General features: G+C 38.4%; 2 protein-coding genes across 5 annotated transcripts; one reads left to right on the forward strand and one right to left on the reverse strand.

The window, feature by feature from the left end:
* Positions 1-32: 32 nt before the first annotated feature.
* rnf207a (ring finger protein 207a) lies at positions 33-17,675 on the forward strand. Of its 4 annotated transcripts, none has more exons than XM_032549406.1 (19): positions 33-145; positions 505-695; positions 5,799-5,931; positions 6,169-6,313; positions 6,616-6,697; positions 6,796-6,871; positions 7,101-7,226; positions 8,181-8,227; positions 9,345-9,417; positions 9,724-9,792; positions 10,192-10,260; positions 11,562-11,668; positions 12,546-12,590; positions 14,050-14,227; positions 14,970-15,155; positions 15,679-15,730; positions 15,831-15,948; positions 16,259-16,351; positions 16,650-17,675. In XM_032549406.1, the coding sequence occupies exons 2-19, from the start codon at positions 505-507 to the stop codon at positions 16,801-16,803; spliced, it is 1,944 nt and encodes a 647-aa protein (XP_032405297.1). In that variant the 5' UTR covers positions 33-145; the 3' UTR covers positions 16,804-17,675. The 4 variants fall into 4 exon arrangements, with proteins under 4 accessions (XP_032405297.1, XP_032405299.1, XP_032405298.1 ...); XM_032549408.1 differs by having other exon boundaries at positions 81-196; positions 15,831-15,959; positions 16,650-16,677; XM_032549405.1 differs by having other exon boundaries at positions 82-196.
* On the reverse strand, positions 3,520-5,226 carry zpr1 (ZPR1 zinc finger). Its single transcript, XM_032549409.1, is given in 2 exon segments — positions 3,520-4,027; positions 4,029-5,226. Coding segments are annotated over 2 exon segments (1,332 nt in total). The 5' UTR covers positions 5,109-5,226; the 3' UTR covers positions 3,520-3,775.
* Positions 17,676-21,578: the final 3,903 nt, after the last annotated feature.

Consider the following 21,578-nt stretch of genomic DNA (forward strand, 5'->3'; position numbering starts at 1 on the left):
TTTGAACTTTGGCAACATTGAGGGGCTGGCACGAGGTGAGAGTTGTCAGCTGCCTGGTGGACAGACCCCATCAGCCGACTATTGAAGAGTTTCTGCATTGCTGTCATTCCTGCTGGGGGTAGCTGATAGCAAGCACCACTGAAAAGTAAGACAGTGGCTCTCTGTTCTTTCTGCAGACAAGCCTGCTACATTTACAGTAAGTCTTGTCTTGATGTTATTGACAATAACTCTGGTGTTGTGTATATTTTATGTGGTTACCAAATCTCTGTTCACTTAACATGGTTGAGCGGTAAGAGTAAAAAGTTGTGCATGTTTACTTCAACTAATTTCCAGCTTGTTGTATCTATGTGCTTGCTATGTCTGACAGCTTAGCCTCTCTTAAAATGACTGAAATATTTGGACTGTTACTTAACACCACAGCACATATGTTTTATTTCAAGTGATGAAGTGATTTAAGCCATCCTACTCTCTTTGTTTGTCATTATTCACCTGTTCTGTCTTCAGATGGCAGGAGGGATCTTCTCCAATGTGGGCAACCTGTTTGAGGTGGACTGTGCTAACGTCCACCCCCTGGTGTGTCACTTGTGCCATGAGCAGTATAAGTCCCCATGTATACTGGATTGCTACCATATCTTCTGCGCCCGCTGCCTACGAGGTCGGACCAATGACTGCCGCCTCAGCTGCCCCCTCTGTGGGTAAGAGATGAAACTTTGCAGTTGGTCGTGCTCTGTTTAGACCAGGGGTGGGCAATCCTGGTCCTCGAGGGCCGGTGTCCTGCAACTCATAGATGTCTCCCTGGTCCAACACACTTGAATCCAATAGTTGAATCACCTCCTAAGTGCAGTCAAGTTCTCCAGAGTTCTGCTAATGACCTCATTATTTGACTCAGGTGTGTTGAAGTAGAGATGCATCTAAAAGTTGCAGGAGACCGGCCCTCGAGGCCTGGAGTTGCCCACCCCTGGTTTAGACTATGAGGCTTGCACTGCATACCGGAGCCACAATGTGACATATGATGGTAAACCACAAATCCTTAAATAAAGTGAAAACATTGAGTCCAAGGTCAAGAAGAGATGTTTTTGGTAGTATATAGACACATTTATTTGGCATTACAACCTCTGACAAGTTGCATTGGACCTTAAATCAATAGGTCCATACCTATTGATTTAAGCCAGGGGTGTCCAAAGTGGGTCCTGGAGGGCCGGCTATCCTGCGTGTTTTAGTTCTCTCCCTGGATTAATGCACCTGGATCAAATGATGGCTCATTAGAGGCCTCAGGAGAACACTGACATGCTGAGAAGGCTGTTTCTACCACCAGGGAGAGAACTAAAACATGCAGGATGCCGACCCTCCAGGACCCACTTTGGACACCCCTGATTAAGCTATGAACAGTTGTCTAGTTTTACCTTCAGGCATAAAGAGCCTCCCAACAAATTATGTTATTATTTAGAGACTATTGTGACCTAAATCATGTCCAGGTTTGGGTAGGTCAGAGTGGCTGAAGCAGCTGCAGGGTCACCCCACTCTCTTATTTAGCTTTTGGCTCCAACACTGAAAGGGGCTAAACGTTCCATTAAGCCTGGTCACATAGCTAACAAAGCATACTGGTATTTGGCAGCAGTGCCATCAGCTTGGGATAATCAAAAGCAGTCACATGATACCACAGCAACCTGTTTCATTCCTTGTATAGGGAGAAATTGTGGCACACAGTCACCTTCAGCTCAGTCATATCAGTTTTCTCTGATAGAAGCGATTGTCAATATTAGATCAGACTGGCAAGATTGTTTTATATTGAAAAACTGGAATCACAGTTCAAAATAGCAGATATAGATCTGAACAAAAACAATTTTAGTCTAAAAAAATTTTACTTGTGAAAATTCAACCACATCAAACTCTTATTCAAATAGCCTTTCTGGGGAAACTGTAGATCAGGGGTGTCAAACTCCAGTCCTCAAGGGCCACTGTCCTGCAGTTTTTAGATGTGCCACAGGTACAAAACACTGGAATGAAATGGCTTAATTACCTCCTCCTTGTGTAGATCAGTTTTCCTGAGTCCTGCTAATGACCCAATTATTCTATTCAGGTGTGGTGCAGCAGAGACATATCTAAAAGTTGCGGGACACCGGCCCTTGAGGACTGGAGTTTGACACCTGTGCTGTAGATGGATAGTTACACTTTTTTCCCACCTATGTGATGTTGTATTCCAGGACAACACATTTCATTGTGGTGGTTTTGTTGTTGGAGATGCTAATTGTTGAATTTTCACCTGTGTGGAGTTAGTCAGCACAAGCCCAAGTAATATCAATAGAAGATATGTTATCCACAGAACATAGAAGTATCAGTATGTTAGGAACAACAACCCCACAGGCATCAAATCAGTGTGCACTGTTTTTTGTTCTTAGAATACTGAATGCCAGCTTCTATTTTCATCTTTTTCCTGCCACAGCAGCTGCTCACTCAAGAGCCAGGTATTCTAGCAATTCACTTCTCTATTAGTGGAAGCCCAGTAATGAAAACGAGATTAAACATGTTCAGCAGAGTGTTGGGAACAATTGCACCAGTGTAACTGAATCAAAATGAAGCAGATTTTGGACTATTTCAATTTAATAAGAGTGGTTAATGTGGCGAAAAATAGATACATTAGCTGGTAAATCCAATTTTAACATGATGTTAGGTCCTTTGGTGCTTACTGGTCTTGCTTTAAACAAGGTTTTTGATTCATCAGTTTTTCAGATATAAGTATTTAATTACATTTTCAGTTAGAGCTGCATTATCTTAGAAAAACATGACAAATATTGTGAGATTGACTGCAATTATGCTTAATTTTTTAAACTATTCTTTTCCATTATTGCCTCTACCACCTTCCTGAGTCACTCAGGTGGACATTGAACAGTTAAAGTCCCTCTGCCTGGCCAAAGACATTAGAAGTCGACCACAGTTTTAATAAAATGAGGCAACCAAATTTTACATCTAGTCATGCTTTGGTAATAGCAAACATTTGTATTGTGATGCAGTCTACACATCTTGTACAGCACTATTTTTATGCACAAATTCTTGCTCTGGAAAAAAAGAGTTTGCTCTCTAGCAGCAAAAGTTTTTTTTTTACTTCCATTATTTTTATATTTTACATTTATGAATGGCAGCAAGAAATTATAAGGTTAAGAAAACACTGCCAGCTATTCCACTAAACCTTCCCAAGTAACCCGCACATTAAAGTATTTAAACATAAAAAGCCCTATTCAGTGCAATGTACATGCTGGCTATCAGAAGCAAATATGTAAAGAAAATGAGCATTTAAATTTAATTCTAGATGTAAACCTTTATATTAACCATAATTGTCTGCCAAACATGAACAGAGCCAGCATCACATCAATTTACGTAATGTTATTTAGATTAAGGCACACTCTGGGGTGCATAAAAAGATTAATTTGTCTCACAGTGTGAGGTCTTCTGAAAGCTAAATCTTCTTTGAATTCACAGTAAAACAGCGCCATCTTCTGGAATGCCACAGGAATGCACAGCTTTGAGTTGACATTTATCTTTATTAACCACAAGCATTTGTGTTTTTACAAATCAGGTTTTCTTTATATGAACTGTTTAATTATTACACATTTCAACAACTTAGAATTGTTTAAGTTAAGATAAGGCTTTTTGAAAGCAATAATTCACCCAGTTTTTAAAATAAAACATGAAAATGAGAGGAAATATGGATGCAATGTAACACTGGGTCTGTGCAGACATTTCCAATTATCAGTTCATTCCAGTATTTGAGTTCAGTTCAGTTTTCTTCTTGATAATTTTCAGTCTTCATGTCATTTAGGCCCAACTCTTCATTCTGATCGAATGTGCGAGTGTACTTCTCTACTGTCATCTCAGGGTCCGCCTCTGGAGCGTACACATTCTGCATGTAGCTGTTCCCAGCTGCATCGTCCAGGACGATGTGTACTTTCATTTCTCCTGCCAGGATCTTCTCTATCTTCTCCCCAAACTCCTTTAGCTTCTCCACCCGGTCAGTGGAGCTGCTGTCACCACAGATGAAAGGGGTTTTTGGAGACAGTCAGGTCCTTAATGTCTTGCAGCAGCCCCTCCAGCGTGGTGAACTTCCCACCCAGAGCTGCCATTCCCAGTTCAAACTCCAGCTCCGGGATGAGGACAGAGCAGGTCTCTGACTTGAGCACGTCTCTGGTCATGTCTGAAGCGTCAGTGACGTGCAGTGTGATCCTGGTGCCAAGCGGCTCTGTAGCTCCACCGGATTTGACCTCGTTGGTCCGGTGGCCACAGCTGTCACAGTTGGTGGCCATGATGATGACCTCCTTGAAGTGGGGGATCTGGACCAGCTTCATATTGGTGGAGGCGGGCGCGTTGCACTCCGGGCAGTTTGTGGGGAACACCAGGACCTCTCCTCTCATAGCTTCCAGGTCGTTCCCTGAATGCTCCTCTACCTGGTCATCATCAGGCCGTATTCCCAGCTGCTGGTCCTGCTGGGCGGTCCTCTTGAACCGGGTCACTGTCAGAGCCTCGTCCTTTTGAGGCGCCAGAGGATTTTCCACAAAACTGTTCCCCGATGGATCCTCAATCACCAGCGTGAATTCGTGTTCAACATCTTTGAGCTTCTTCAGCTTCTGGATGAACTCGTCTATTTTCTCCGCCACCTGCGGTTCGGCAGCCCGTCTGGCAGGCTGGTCCTGCTCCAGCCCGGCTACTGCTCGGTCCAACAACCCCTCGATAGTAGAAAGCGAACCTTTCTGGGTAAAAGGAGGTATTTCGAAATCCAGCTCAGGGATCTTGGTGACCGCACAGTCCGCCTTCACAACCTCCCGGTTCAAATCCTGCTTCGTTTTGACTTTGAGCGTGTAACAGACCCCCTGGTCCTGGATTCGGCCCGCAGACTGGATCTCGGTGTTGGACCAGCCGCAGTGAGCACAGCTGAAGGAGCTGACGATGATTTCTTTGAAGAAGGGGATTTTAGTGAGGAGCATGCGGGTCGTGCCGTTTTGGTAGCAGTTCATACACAAGCTCTCTATCTCGGTGGGCTGCCACTCTTCGTCGTCCGCACTAAGCTCCCTAAAAATGTTCCCACCGCGAACATTTTCCTCGGAAATAAGAGACATCTTAAACGCCGGATATAATCCTATCACAGTGAAAACTTACACGCTGTCATTTACTGGTAAAAGATTTCACTTGCCAGAACTTTCTAGATGACACACCGTTGAGAACACGCTTGATTCGTTTGACACAAACCGACTTCCGGATTGTCTTATTCGGTGAACATCTAATTTCGGAAGTCTCTGCTGCCCCCTCTAGTATTGTTTTGAAACTGCTTCACAATGAACAACTTCCTTTTTAAATATTTTGTAAAACTGACACAGCTTTGTAGATTTTCATCTTTATATGATTTTTATACAGTATCCATTTTCTTTTCATTTATTTATTTTTCAAGTGGTTTCTTCATATCAAGGAGAGTTTTCTTGCTTTCATCATACAAAATGCATTCCCTAAATTATTGTTTTTTAATTTGACTTTTCAATTTTCAAATATATAAAAACCTCCCAAAAATAAATAGCAAAAGATGAATATAATGTCTTACTTGTCTTGATGAACATTCATCCAATGAGAATTATTAGAAATTCTTACTCCAATGGGTTTTGCATTCAAATTAACTGTGCTGTCAGAAAAAAAACATTAAAAATAAATTCTTATACACTGAAAATGAATAATGTAAACAAATAACAACAACTTTCCAATGAATGACATTTTTTCTCTTAAGAGTTATAAGATGTATGACTATTTGCTTTCTCTAGATACCACTCAATGATTAAAGGAAATAATGCCCTCCCACCAGAGGATCGTCTGCTGAAGTTCCTTGTGGACAACAACGCAGATGTTGAGGAGACGGTGCTTTGTGCCAACTGTGACCAAGAAAGTAACAAAAAGGTACAGCATTTCGTTTGCATCAGTTCATGAACATTAAGACAAAAGCCACGAACAATTAGTTTGTAGTTTTGTTGTAATTCAAAAAGTATCACGTTCTAAATTATTACAGAAAATCACCTAGTTCTTAGATATTTTATTTGTAACATTTAGTCATGTTCTCCTAATCAAATTTGAACTTTGATCTCTTAATATGAATAATTATTTGTCTCCATTTTTTGCCTTCTCATGTGTACACAGGACACAGGTCTGATGTACTACTGTAACACTTGCAGCCAGCCACTTTGTACCACCTGCCGAGAGCTGACACACAAAGCCAGAATGTTTTCCCACCACGAGATTGTGTCATTGGCCAAACGCACCAAAGCCAAACACAGAAAATGCTGTGAGTGCCACCTGTAATTTACTCCACAGTAATTATAGACTAACGAGCCAGAGAGCTGTGCACCCTCCTGGGCTCTGGATAGATTTCCTGCTTCATGTTAACCATATTCTCGGGCAAAATGGTTGGTTATTTTTTAAAGTGGTCCCAAACTTGTTGTTTAAATGTGTTACAACAAATGTCTGTCAGTGTAAAAGTAAATTAAGAGTTTCATTCACGAATAACATTTTTATTCAGAACCCTGCAGTTTCTTGCAAATCTTGACTTTTGTCCATGCAGTAGTTAAAACAGATTTCTCTCTGCAGCTCTCCATGAGGAGCCCTACATCCTTTTCTCAACAGAGAATAAATCAATGCTTTGCATCAAATGTTTCAGAGACATGCAAGTGTGAGTAAATTCATATTATGATTGTTATCCTTTTGTTCCTCTGTTGTGAATTGGTGCAGGCAGTTTTGCTTTGTTTTGAATTGACTACCTTTTTGCAGGGAGAGTCGAACTCACTGCATCGACATTGAAACAGCTTATGCGCAGGGTTGTGAGATGTTGGACCAAGCTGTGCTGGTGAGCAACTCATGTCTGTTCTTTTACAAATTTATGATGCAGACAGCAACATGTTGTGTTGTGAAATATTTTAACTTTTAACAGTTGTAATAAAATAATGTCTAGCTGGTGTGTTTTCTAATTTTCGTTCATTTTGTTTTTCAATACAAGTGATTTTTATGAAGCTTAGATTGCCTTCATTAACTCACTAATTTCATTAGTTCACAGTGACCTTGTCTTTTAACTGCAGGTGGTGAAGGAGCTGCAGACCTCAACCGGAGAAGCAATCCATCTGCTGAGGGCAATGATCGGGGAAGTGCGTCTGAATGTGGAGGATGAAGAAAGTGCAATTTGTAGTCTGTTCAACAGTTTGCAGGTCTATTTCTTTATATTGTTCTTCCCTTTATTGTTCTCCTCTTTGTTTCCTGAAACTATCAATATAAACTCTATTTATGTATATCCTGGTCAATTATATTAATGGTATCCTGGCATACATATTTGGGGGGATTTATGTGTTTATAGAAATCACAAAATATTTGTTTTAATATTGCGAAATCTGAAATCAGCTGAGTTCAGAGAAAGACCTAAATAAAAAAGTATGACACAAAACTGTTTTGAAGCAGCTGAAGAACTTGGTTTTGTAAATAAAACCACAAAAGATTAAATTACATGATACATTGATAGAAATTATTGAGTAACTTTGGGAAAATTAATACCTTGAATAATTTTACTGTACATTTTGTCTTCTATTTAAGTATTTTAAAGGTTTATTTTGAAGTAACATGACTCGAGTACAGTTTCTAGCTATGCTACTCTCATGTTAAAAACAATGTTTCTTTCACCATTGTTTTTTTTAAGCTATGAAACTGAGTGAACATCCTCTTAAAATACACATCCTACTTGAACCTTCCTAACATGATAACTACCCATGGCCTAAAGGTAATAAGAGGTAAAACTACTCCCTCTTTTCAGATGTAAATCCTATTCCAGTTTTTTCTGTGGGCATAATAACCTGCACAGTGATTTCTCATCTTTCTTCAAAACACAAGATTCAAATATGCCATCATTTTAGTCATTTACAATTTCCATGTCCTCCATCTGGCTCCCTCTGGTTCCATTAGCGCTACTTGGCCACTGGATGTCTCTATTAATCTAAATGTTAGAAAACACAGCTTTTTTTTAACAATCCAAGAGAACAGGGAACTACACTGTACAATTTAAACAATTTTCTTTCACATTCTTGAGAATTTATTAGGTACTGCAGAGCTCAAGGCCATTTTCACATCATTGTGAGGATAATGGGGGATTTTTTTCTCTTCTCATTTGACAGGAAAGGCTAGCAGAGAGGAAAAAGACTCTGCTGAAAGCAGCTCAGAGGTAAAATAAATATCTGTAAAGATGAGCATTGTCTAGATATATGTCTATTTTTTGCCACAATTGTGTATCATATTGTTATTGTATTACTCTCAGGAGTTGAGTTGAGTTTATGTTTTTTATTGTTACACTTTGTTGTAATGACTTCAAAGATGATGAATAGCACCTTGTTTTTCCCAGAATAATCTGCTCTGCATCAAACACATTTTCCTGGATAATTTCCATGTTTAATAAGTGGAATGCTGAGTTAAAATCACTTCTGTAGAAATATGCTGTAATTTTAACAATGATATTTAGAACTTGTGTGAAGATAATAACTGAATGTGAAGCTACATGAAGAGCATTTTTACTTACAAAATGCAAAAGATTAATAAACCAACTATGTCAGGAAACCTGAGGCAGCCTGCAGGCATTATAGTCTGTTTGTGTTTCCTCATTTCAGACAATTTGGCAAAAATATCACTTACATTATGCCAGACAGCGTTAGGCATTGAAAACTTGCCTTCTAAACTGCCATAGAGACTCATTTAAAGTTTGAATGAATGATCTTTAAAGTTTAAATCTGACTAGTTCAGTAGGTTAGATTACTTTTTAAGATATAATTGGATTTATTACTCACACATACTAATATCAGGTGCTTTATGTATCCTGGCCATTCTTAAAAGACCTGCAAATTGTCATCTCTAATGAGTGAATCCAAAGCATAATCTTAAAAGTAACACCACCAGGAATTTGCTGTTTATGGAATTTGCTGTTTATTGTGGGTAAGTGTGTGTGACTGAATGAAAACAGTTTTGAGATCCGGCAAAGTGCATCTCTGTCTAAATCCATCTTGTGCTCTCTCTCTATTGCCTGGAAACCATCCAGTGGTTTGTGTTCCCAGAAGGATGTTAAAGGCTATTTATGTCATGCTTTGTGTGTCTGCATCTGTGTGTTTGTTACAGGAGAAGACAGATAGATTAACTCCTGGAAATACTGAGTGTGTTGTTTGTGGTTGCACCTCCTGAGCTGAATCCTCTGGGTACTGTGGCATGCACAAGTTTGAAGGTGTTGTCTTACATACTGGGGTGTACGGATGGGCGTGTGTGTGTGTGTGTGTGTGTGTGGTGTGTGTTTGCAGTCAGCATGAGGAGAAGGAGAAAGCATTAAAGGAGCAACTGTCTCACCTCACTGCTCTACTTCCAACACTTCAGGTGAGGACAAGATCACAACTTGATACCAATGATGATGTCAAAATTTTACCACTATTGGAAAGACAACTCATTATTTACTTTGGATGGGGGATCAATACAGAAACATGACACAAATCAGAATTTAGTAAACGTAAGCAAACACTTGTTAGGCTGACATTTAATAACTCAAACAGTTAATGACTCTGGAAACCAGAGCTAGATGTCCAAGCCTTGAGTTATTATTTATGGAAATGTTATTTCTTTTTCAATGGCTCTTTAATTTCTGTAGACTTTAATACTTTTTGTTTCTTCTTCTGATGTTTTTAGGTCCATCTGGTCACCTGCTCAGCTTTTCTCAGCTCAGCCAACAAATATGAGTTTCTGGATATGGGATATGTAAGTATTGTAATTAACAACTGAAGTGGTCACTTCGTCAGAACGATGCAAAATGTAAAAATGTAGCAACACACCAATAGCAAGTTATAATGAGCTATGTATAATTATGTAAAATTTTAAAATTATACAGAAAACAGAGAAGTTCAAAACAACAATGACTTGGAGAAATGGAGAACAGACTAATAAGAAAATGAGAAAAGACAAAAAGATAGATACAGTGCTTTGTTTTAATAAATGATCTTTGCTTTCTCACCAAACAACTCTGAAAACAAAAATTGTCAAGAGAAAGGTTACTGTATTTGTTGGATTGAATTGGCTTTTAAATGGAGGCTGTCCATAACTCCTCATTGAGGTGAAGCAGGTCACTTGAATCAAACCAGGATGTTCTTGCTTGCACAGCAACTCATGGAGAGGCTGAAGAGGATTGTGAAACTCCCTCATCGACTGCGGCCAGTGCAAAGCAGCAAAGTGAGTACAAGGCATTCATCTAGAGCTAAAATGCATTGAAAATGCTGGCACACTGACTTTTTAAACAATTGATATTTGTCTCCTTAACAATGCAGTTTGACCTTTTTTTTCTTTTTAGCTCAGCACCACTGAAATGCCAACCAACTAATATAAGGTGTAGATTCAATTAGAAATTTGTGTGTGCTAAATGTGTGTGCAAATTCAGGTTTGAAAACTTAAAATAGACATTTGTAATGACTGGTTTTGCTTAGGGCCAACATGCAGACAGGATTAAGATGTGATCACTTTGGGGAGGACCAAAACACAAACAGCTGTAACTTATGCCAGCATTATGCATGCATTTAGAGGAAGTCCATCCATACATATAGATAATAAATTACAGCCAGAAGGGATAGTTGCACATCCTCAAAGATAATTTTCAAAGATGAAAGCATTTTGCAAAATGTAGATTGTGCGGGAAAATACTGACTGCTGAAATTCTCTGTCATGTGTCATGTGTGCACACAGCCACAGTGCTAAAAAGAAATCAAAGAAATTATTTTTATAAACTGAGCAAAATTAAAACAGTGTGATGGTCCAGAAGTGTTTCTTTTTTTAGTTTCATACATTTTAAATGTAACCTATGTTTTTTTTAATCTGTCAAAGGGTTGCATTATTCCACACATTCTTAAAATCTAAGGCATTGCTTATTGATTGAAAATCACTTTGCTGGTGGAATTCCACCTTTCAGATGTTCTGAAAGTTATAAAGCTTTCAGAACAAAGATCAAGTTCATCAGGTCTGAACCTGGAGTTATGAAAATGAAAAAGTTCAGCCATTTTTTCATTCAACTCTTATCTGTGTTTGACTATAAAACAAAGTCAACTGTGACTTTGTGCAAAAATAAAGCTTGCATCTGCTTGTAATTAGTGCAATCTGAGTTGTGAATCCAGTGCAAAAATAAAGCAAATGGTGCAAGCAAATTGAAAGAAAAAAAATTAAGGACATTGAACACTTCCATGAACAAATTACAGAAAATATAGTAATTTTGTTTTGCCAAACTGAATTTCAAACTGTGAAAAACAATGTTTCCTATTACATTACGCAAAAAATATGTGCCCTGAGCTGTGAGGTATTATTTTCTGTGAATAATAGACATTGTTTCTAAACTATAGAATTTTATAAAACCTTTTATGCTTCACACATTGCTCTACAATTGAAATACTGCCATTTTCTGTTATGTGTTAATTTTTGGCATTTCCCTGTTCTTTTGAAGTATTTGTTGTGACTGACTAACTTATTTTGACTTTGTGCTTGTTTAGATCAATACTGAGTATAGGAGTGAGTTTGCTCGTTGTCTGGAGCCTCTGCTCCAGATAGTATCCCGCCGTCCTCCTTCTGTTGCTGGTTCCACAAGTGTCGTAACAAGGTAATATCTTCTCCCTTAAATACTTTCGCAGTGTTTTCTTCTGCCAATTGTCTGCATAGCAGTTTGTGTCATTGGCATCCTTTAGTTTCTTTCGAGAAAGACAATAATCTGGGCAGAAAATTCACACATGTAAAGCTTCCAAGTTTTACAATCCCCAAATGGTTTGCAAGTGCAGATGCAGCGGAAAGGAGGCGCCATGCTGAATCCCGCTATGCCAGTTATTTTGTCTGCCTCTCTGTAAGCTTTGTACTCTGATATGTTTGCGTAATTCACCTTGTTAAATGGGGGGGCATTGATTGGGAGAGCATTCCCAAATTAGAAAGCTGTGGACTTGTTGTGACCAGACAACGTTCAGGTGGTGAATGGATGTATGCTTGCATGTATAGATCATGGACAGAGATTATTTAAAACATACTGATACTTTCCGGCTCAGATGTTCATTAAAAAAATTCTTGAAATCAAAAGTAGTTATAACTCGTTCCTTGTTTTTGTGCCCATCACAGACAAACACAAATGCTTTTTCCACATCAGTGTCTCTTAACTATTCACAGGTCCTTAAGCCTATCCTCTAATGCCAGCATACTGACAACGTTTCTTTCCAACATGTTTAACGCCCCGCAAGTGCAAGACCCAAACTTGACAGGGATTGGTGTCCGGCCGCCTGAGACTATTTTTATCATAATTTCACAGAACTGTCTAGGATTCAGCTGCACGTTGGCACTCAGGAGCGGTTGCACTGTTGATGTCACAGCTTTAGCACAGGAAAGGTTTTAAATTGGCGTCACTGCTGTGAGGACATAGTCTGGGTGTGTGGGGGATGACTTGTGTGACAGTGAGAGGAGGATATATGTTTTAAACAGGTCTGTCACTGCATTAGTTCCGGACAGGGAAACTGGAGGCACAGGAGCCTAATGGATTGGAGGTAAGTACTTGTTTATTTTATCACTTTTTGATTATTTGAACTAATGATGTGCATGACAAGCGACACATACACGAGCTTTAAACATCTCCTCAATACACATTTGGCAAGATAATAGTTAAAGAATGAAGTAGAGATTTGTTTGAGTTTGTTTTGAGGGCATAATCTCATCATAGATCAAATCTTTCATTTCCACTCACCACTTTTTTGATTAATTTGCAAATGCAATGAATAGATTATAGAATTGACAGATGAAAGGGGGAATGGATTTTCCTTAGTATGTGGCAGTTTAACTACTACACCGCAGCCTTCTGCCTTCTCATAAATACTTTTTTGAAGGGTTTTGCCTCTGTCCTTTATGCATTTAAAATTCATATCTTAAAGCATCTTCCCCACAGACAGCAATGCTTGATGCAAACCAGGCAGGGGTTGATGATGGAAAGCCTGCTTGCTGACTGTATTTTTGTCATAACTTCCCTCTAAAGATCAGGGAAGTGCTGCAAGCTGGTACATTTTTGTAACTGATGCTGCTTTACTGCTGTTATAATTTTCATCTGTAATAAAACCCGGATCCTCTGTGGATATTAAATATAAAACAGAAGCACTTCCAGCTACTGCAGATTCACGCTTCTTTCAACGTTAATAGTCACTGTGAAAGTGTTGAAGCCAGACCTGAATTTGTCATTCTTATAGCTGTAAGTTGTTTGGAATCTGGGTGATATTGACTTTTTATTACCAAATTGAAATATTGCAAACCTGTTTATGAAAATGAGATGTCAATTTTTGCTTGCATTTTGATTGTCTGCTACACATAAATGTTTAGAAGATTGTGAGGAAATGGCCAGCAAGTCAGCTGACATGGAGCCCAAGAAAACTACAGTTTTCACGTCAGATCTTAGAATCTGTGTAGCCGCCTGTGTACTCTGGTCTCTGTGTTTCTAGTGAAATCAGTAGTGATACTGCATAGTTAGCACCAGGTAGCTGTTTCGTTTGTTTTAGTTTTGTTGTACTTTAATATACATTTTTACCCTCCATTTGGACTGTATGATTTTTATTTTTTTTTTAGAATTGTAGATTCACTGCTTTTTTGAAGGGTGTACTTGGATTCTCAAAATCTTATATTATATCAGTGGCCTAACATCACAATCTTACAAATATTAGTATAACTAGTATTCATCTCAATGCCTGAGACATCCCACTGTTACCTTTCAACCTAACTTATAAGCTCCCTATCGAGACAAGACTGAAAATGTAAAAATGTAACAAAGCTTTGTGACTTATTGACTGAACAAGATGATATGATGTTGCTTCACTGATGTTGACAGAATGAGAGAGGCTTGATATCATAGATCAAATTGCACTTGTATTTAAATAAGAGGTGCTCGGATGCACATTACAGGACCAAAGTAAATGTTTAAATGAGAAGCGAGGGCCTGTAGTGGGTGTTATGTGCTCTCTGCAGGCTCCAGTCCCCTCTCTCGTTACCCTGCCACTCCCCGTCTCTCAGTGAGATGCCGGTGGGCTCGGGGTTTGGGCGAAAGCCGACATCTCACAGGAATATTTGCACTAAGGTTCTCCTGGCTGAGGGCAGGGAAACCCCCTTCACTGAGCACTGCCGCAACTACGAGAACTCCTACCGGGTGAGTGAAGAGGGTGAACTCAAATCTCAAAAGAAAATTTACTAAAGCTGGATTAATAAAATGTCCTGCTTCAGGACCTGGTCAACTTACACCAAGATTCAACCATGAATTCTGCTCTAATCCCCAAAGTCTTGCAAGAGAATATCCAGCTATCAGTTTACAGCTCTAAGCTGTAGTAAGTTTGGCTTGTGCAGCAGAACAGTGATCGGAAGCACACCAGCCAATTGTGTGTTTCTGATTTCTTATTATAAGAAATCTGATTTCTTAGATAAAAGTAACATTCAGAAGATTCATTCTCAGTTTGTTTTCCAGAAGCTAATTCTGTATTGTGAAACAAGAAATTTAAGCATAATGTTCACTATCGAGACAATGTTGTCAGCCGTGTTGTCAAAGACTTGTGTCACAAGCAGAGAGAAAAATGTTTTGATTGTGACAGCTGTTATTGTGGTCTGAGAACTCTTGTATAATAAATGTTTTTTGGAAAATGCAACACTGCACTTCATTTCAAAAATACTTTAGTTATCTTAAAAGGAAGCTAAATTTACACAATAATCAAAAATGCTGACTTTAAAAAAATCTGGGATCAAATGAGAGTCAGCAACTTTAATTCCTTAAGATTTACCTTAAACTTTTGAAACAGTAACAAAGTTTTCATATTCAGATGCACCAAAGCAGAAAGCTTTACATTCATCATGTTAAGGGAATGTTTTGTACCTGTGTCTGTGTGTGTCTGTGGTTCTAGACTCTGCAGACAGAGATTCAGAATCTGAAGGACCAGGTTCAGGAGATGCACAGAGACCTGACCAAGCACCATTCCATCATCAACACAGATAAAATGGGAGAGATCTTGGACAGATCCCTGAATATTGACAATCAGATTGCTGCTGAGTACTCCACTGTGGAAACCATGAGAGTTATGTTTGAAGAGGTGAGTGCAGAAAGACCGGCGCTTTAATGGAGTTTGAACTTTGTTCTTATGGCATTGACATTTCAAAAATGTTAAATGCAAACACTTTGCTGAATTCCTGTTGTTATCCCTGAAATAATGTGTAATGATTTTTTATTTTAATATTAAATTAAATTGTAAGGGAACCCACACAACAGAAACATGAAAAAGATCCCCATTTGCACGGGCTCTATTCACAGAATAATGAAACTGAAAAAAATTATATTGTCAGAACTCATGTTTCTATAAAAAAAAGTTTTGTTAAATAAATTGTTTAAATTGGTAATAAAATCTTCTAAAGCACCAGATTCCAGGCATGGTCAAGGCAGAAAGTTCTAGATTATTACTACAAAGTTGTGTAAATTATTTCTATTTAAAATATAAACGGTAGAACGTTTGTTTGACTTTAATGTGTTTCTGTCCTTCACATTAAATTTGCCAACCATGCCAGTTGTTTCCAGTACACAATGAATCCATTAACGTAAATTTGTTCTTTTCTTCACAGATCTGGGATGAAACTTTGCAGATGGTGAATAACGAGCAGGAGATCTATGAAGGTTTTTGTCCAGCAGTGACAACACAAATTCACATTTGTCCCTAATTACTTCTCTTTCTTTTGCTGTGTAAAACCTGCCTTAATTCTTCTCTGAACTGTAGCTCAGCTATATGACCTGATGCAGCTGAAACAGGAGAACTCTTACTTAACCACTATCGCCAGACAGATCAGCCCTTACATCTTGTCCATCGCTAAAGTCAAAGAGAGGCTCGAGCCCAGGTGCGGTAAAGGTTGTTACTATGCTCATTATGTCACAATGACTGGATGTTTTTACCAGCATTTATTTTGTTGAAAAAAAAGTAGATAAATAATGTAAGTTAGTTACTTTATATATTATTTTTTCTCTAATTTTTGCATTGCACATGCAAGTGTCTGCTTCTGGTTTATAGTAAATCCAACAAATTATGTCTATTTCTGCATGTTGCATTGATTTAAGGTTTTAACAGTCTTAGTCTATTTTACAGTGAGGTGTAGAATAAATGATCTGTTGTTCTAATGGCTATGTATAAATGTATTGATTTATTTTTAGGTTTCAGGAGCCTAAGGAGCATCTTGATGATCGCACCGAAACGATGCTGAAAATCTATGAGGACAGCACAGTGCCAAAGGACAGTCAAGACAGGTTCTGACCTAAACTTGTTGGAGATGTAGTTTTTCAATTTGCAGATAAAATTTGTAGAGACAAAAATTGTTCTACTTTGTAAAGTGATTTCTTTCAAATTAAAAGATAAAGTAGATATATTGAAAGAAAAGTTAGCCATTTTTTGGGGTTCTTTGAACCAGTTATTTGGACTGGGCTTGTTTTAATTTTATATTTGGTATTTAGCTTTTAAATGATTGTTTAAAGTATGGATTATTGAGAATATTGTATATGTTGGGATTTTAAGTAATTATTTATAATATGTTTTTATTTTTGTCAGCGACAAGCAGAGTTATGTCACAGATCAAGAAACAAGAAACAAGAACAGCCGCAACCTGATGCTGGAGCCAGCAGAGATTTCTGTGAAGAGCAGTCGAGCCGGCAGGCAGCGGGGTCCTGTGGAGACGTCCAGCAAAAATGACATTCCTTCGTAAACACCATGTCATTTCTTTTCTGAACCCGGTCCCTTCTCCAGTGGAACAGCATGCCTTAATTCAGCCATAACAAGCCCAGGATGGTATATGATGTCCTCGCCTGCTGACATATAGAGCAGTACATGACATTTTCTCTGCAGCGAGCTGTCAACAGCTCCAAGGTGAGCTCTTGGATTGACGCTAACTGGATATACATGAAGGCCGGAAACTCAGTTGTTTGAATCCAATGTTGACACTCTTCTTTGTTCATCGAAAGCAAAGATAACAGCACTGCAGAAAATTGCTTTATTTAGTGTAATGAACCACCTTATTGAAGGAGAGAGAGATAGACTAAATTCTGACCTCTCAGGATTATGTTTTCATGTTGTATTTCTAAAATGTTAACAATGTGAAAAGTACAGTTGTATGGGTTTGCTTTTTGCACAATGTATTCATTGCATAAGTCACTTTTATGATGGGTTGTGATAAATCACGTATGACAGGCCAGTTTAGTTTCCTCAAAAGACTGTTGGAAAACCTGTGACTGCACATTATTGCAAATGAAAATGTATGTTGATTGTGGAATATTTGAGGGCATATTAGAGACGTCATTTGAATCATGCCCTGCAGTCCTTTAAAATAAAGCAACATGTTGACACTTTTTGGCATGCAGTTGCTACATGGAAAAGTTTAATAGTGTGACTGAAAACGTTACACATAGATAGAACAAGTTTTATTTTTTTTCCCACATCATTTTTACCTTCTATCATCCTGCTGATCAAGTTATCACAATATTCTGTGTGAAATCTATTTGATCTCCCTCTCACGTGTTTCACACATCTCGGTGTTTGATGATTCATCAGCAGTCTTAAATAAAATGTAGCCCCATTTCACTGTGCATGTTTTAGATTTCTGCCTGCTCAACACAAATGGATTCAAATGATGCATCTTTAAAAAGCTACTGCAGAACTAGCACTGTTTTCAAACTCACACGTCAAACACTATATTTTGCAGTATACTATATAGTGAGCTCTCTTTTTGTTCCAGTGTCTAAAATCTCAACTTTGACATCTTACCAACTTTATAGTGTGCCAGAAAATTGCTATATAGTACAGCAATTGTTTTGTACGGTGATTTTTGATCCATTAATCAATTGTTTTCCACAGATAATCGCAACAAATCTAGGAGGGAACCCCAGACATCTATCTCCCCAATGACATCATCACCCAGCCCGTTTGGGGTGATCCCCGAACAGGCTGGGCGTTCCTAAACTATAGACCCTCTAGATTGCCAGTTCTAATTTGGTTCCTTGTCAAATGACATCTTTGCCAATTTGATCCCTGATTTCAGCCCCTGTATATTACCATATAGTCATAAACAAACATACCCATAAACAAACAAACATGCTAAAATCATTTAAACGTTTTGTAAATTAAGGAGATAAATAATAAATTGACCAAATTTCTTATCTCCATTCTAATTACCGGAAACAGCATTTCCCCACGTTGTTCCGCCGATTGTGGTGTATATATAGCAGCATTTGCACTGCTAATAGATCTGCATCTTAGCACAAAACAGTAATTCAAGGTGAAATTTCTCCACAGCTGCCAGGGGCACAGAAAGCTAGGGTGGCCCCTATTCTCGGTGCAGGTACGTATGGATAATAATGAGGAAGTAGACTGATGGCCTCAGCAAACAGAAGGAGAAGGCTATTTACATTGCACAGCCAGCGTAAAAGTGGGTTTGTTCACTTCCCTGGAAATATTGGGGTCACACTGGCCTTAAGGAACAGCAGTGCTCTGCAGAGGAGTCAGAGGTGCAGATTCATTAAAAATACATTTGTGACAGCGGAGTAACAAATGGCTGTGCTTGTGCTCTGGTCCTTTACTCCCTCCCCACGGTCATTCATCATGTGCACTCATCGAACTACCAGCCTCATGTTGGCGGTTCATTATTCTCCCCTTCTCCAAGTCTCTCCTTCCTCACCCACTGTGTGCAGGGGCGGAAACAAAAAACATGAAAGCTGTTTCACTCCTCAGAAAGATTTATTTTGAATAGCATTCGCAGTGCATGGCTCTCAGTTCTGTAACAGATGGACAAAAACTGCCCAATTCTCTTTGAAAAACAGGTTGTGGAAGAGACACTGCCCAGCTATCATGATGAGAAAGAAAAAAAAAAAGCAAAAGTAGTGGAGAATAATAAGAATATGAGGGGGAAATAAAAGTTTAATGAGCTGCATGCAAAAAATGGGTCACTGAAAGCATAAAAGTAAAGCTCTGAAATGAATACAATTAAAATAAATAAAGCGAATGAAGAAAAAACTGCAACTGTTATATAATTATAATGGCAATATAAATATGGTGAATACAGAACTCTAATTACTCTTACGATTTTTTGGCTGGTGATAGATGTATTTTTAGATCTTTTTATATTTCATCAGTTAAATGAATCTTTTATGTACTATAAAATAATAAGATCCATTCCAGAAAGGATTGTTCGGGGTTCTGAATCACATTTATTAAACCTGTGTTTAGTGATTTGGGGGTCGTTAAAAAAAGGCAGTGAATTCAGTGGTAACAGCTCACAGTACAAATAGTATGATGTCTTTAAAAATCAGTTTGCATAAATTGTTAAATTAAGAGAAAACATCCAATTTCCTACTGGTGTAATAAAACTGTTTTCTCAGCAGACGCTTGTTTCCCTGCATGGGGCCAGGTAACTTCCTATTGGCTCTTTTTCTCAGTCCAAAATTAAAAAGCGAGGCCAATACATTAATGAGTTGTTGCTACATTTTCAAAGAGCAATTTCTTGTTTGTGTGTTAAAATACAATCACTGGCCAATTCATTAGGCACACCTTACTAGCATCTGGTTGGATCCTCTTTGCCCAACTGCCTAAAATCTTTGCCATTTAAATTCAACAAGCTGTTGGAAACATTTCTCAGAGATTTTTGTCCATGATAGTGTCACAATTGAAGCTGCTGTTTCTGCTGCATATCCATCACATCCAACAGGGAACTCTGAAATGAGTGTGGAAACCAATACAGCACAATAAACTCACTGTTGTGTTCAAGAAACTAGTTTGAGATGCTCCAATGGTTCATGTTATTCAAGTTTGTGCATTTTTTTTTTTACAAGAATTAAAAGCTAACTTTTGTCAGAAGTAAAATAAATAGGACGTTATGAAGCAGCTGGTTGAATTTGCCGATACACATCTGTTAAATGTTACAGGTTTTAAACAGCTAAATTCGTCATGGGATGACACCAGGGTCTTCATATTCAAGTTATACAAATGCACGTTTTGTGTTGAGAACATGTAACTATTCAGAATAACTATTACCCCACTATTTTATATTTTAAAGCTGTCTTCTCTCTGCCTCAACTAAAAAAGAAAAGCTTTGATAGACTATATGTCTGTTTCTTTTTGTTTATTTTATTTCTTCTTGTTTGCTAACAAATAAAACTTATCTGTTCCTTCCAAATAGAGGGAGAGCTTTTGACCTCCCTCTTCCCTGGAAATTGTAGACTAAAGAGTTAGTTTGAATCACTTTTGATGCCATTATTGCTGATGGCAGATGACCAAGGGTTTGGTGTGAAAAAGGTCAAGGGTTGGATGTGTCCTCTTTGGGAAATCAAGATGTTTGAGGCATAAAAATGTAATCAACAAATCAATTTCACATGTGAACATTTCCCCCCATCTTTGTGAGTTCTAAGCATGACTGCTTCTTGTGATAAACCATACAACTGAAGAAGGTGTGACTTTGCCACTCTCTAGATCAAAATCTTATAATCTGCCCAAAATATTCTGCTTTCTTTGACCTTAAAACAATTTACAAACATTTAAAAAGAAAAATGACAAACATGTTGTATAAACCCTGGAGCTGCTCTTAGTGTCGCATTTTCACAATAATCATTTCTGGCTACACTTTCAAATATTTCTAAAAATCTTTTGTCATATTTGGATTCATGAGGCACATTAATTTATTTATAATATTTAAATATGCAGCAGTATCTTGGGAGCTTCATGCTTTACTTTTTTTTTTACTACCAAGTTCTTGTTTTTTTAGAACCAAAAACAGCAGCAGATAAGACTGCTGACGGGACAATGGGGGCCATAAATTGTGAATTAGACTGAGATCCTGATTGTTGTTCCGATCATTTTGAAAATAATAAAGCAGAAGAATATGACAAGCAACTTGGGGAAAACTGTCTATAAGGTGAACAATTATTTACTATTATTTTAAAGTGTCACAGTCAAGCCACTTGGTTCATATGTGGTGGATTTTCTTTGCCAACACCAAAAATATAATGAAATTTAGGCATAAATAAAAATGACATTAAGAGACACACTTATGAATATGTGTCTCCTAGTTGTGTGTAGAAAGTTGGCACACCTGAAGCCAATTCCATCATTCTCTCAACCCTCTCCAGAGATCATCATCACTGATGCAATAACAAAGCTGACAAATTGAGTTCCTATTGCTGCACTGAGTGAAAGTGTCCTTGACTCAGAGGAATCACAGGTGTGAGCCTGAGGAGGATGTCAGAGCTGTGCACATATGCATGCATGCTCAGGAGAGGCAGCCCAGCAGCTCCTTATTAATCAACAGCTTGTTGAGCTGCTGCTTGTACCTTCACTCCCCCCGTTCCCTCACTGCTCCTGTCCACCTTCAACCCCCGCCTTCTCTCTTCAGCGCTGCTTCAGAGCCACGGCATCGATCTTTGCACAAACGAGTCATTAACATTGGCTGCCTATTAATTACACAATAGAGAAGAGAGGAACTCAAATGGCCTCCTG

This window comes from Xiphophorus hellerii, chromosome 20 (genome assembly GCF_003331165.1).
Source record: "Xiphophorus hellerii strain 12219 chromosome 20, Xiphophorus_hellerii-4.1, whole genome shotgun sequence".
Classification (NCBI taxonomy): Eukaryota; Metazoa; Chordata; class Actinopteri; order Cyprinodontiformes; family Poeciliidae; genus Xiphophorus; species Xiphophorus hellerii.

Coding starts and splice junctions, on each gene's coding strand:
- rnf207a (XM_032549406.1), top strand. CDS start 505: ATGGCAGGAGGGATCTTCTCCAATGTGGGCAACCTGTTTGAGGTGGAC. Junction 6,872..7,100: donor TGTTGGACCAAGCTGTGCTG/GTGAGCAACTCA, acceptor TTTTAACTGCAG/GTGGTGAAGGAGCTGCAGAC. Junction 15,156..15,678: donor TGAGAGTTATGTTTGAAGAG/GTGAGTGCAGAA, acceptor TTTTCTTCACAG/ATCTGGGATGAAACTTTGCA.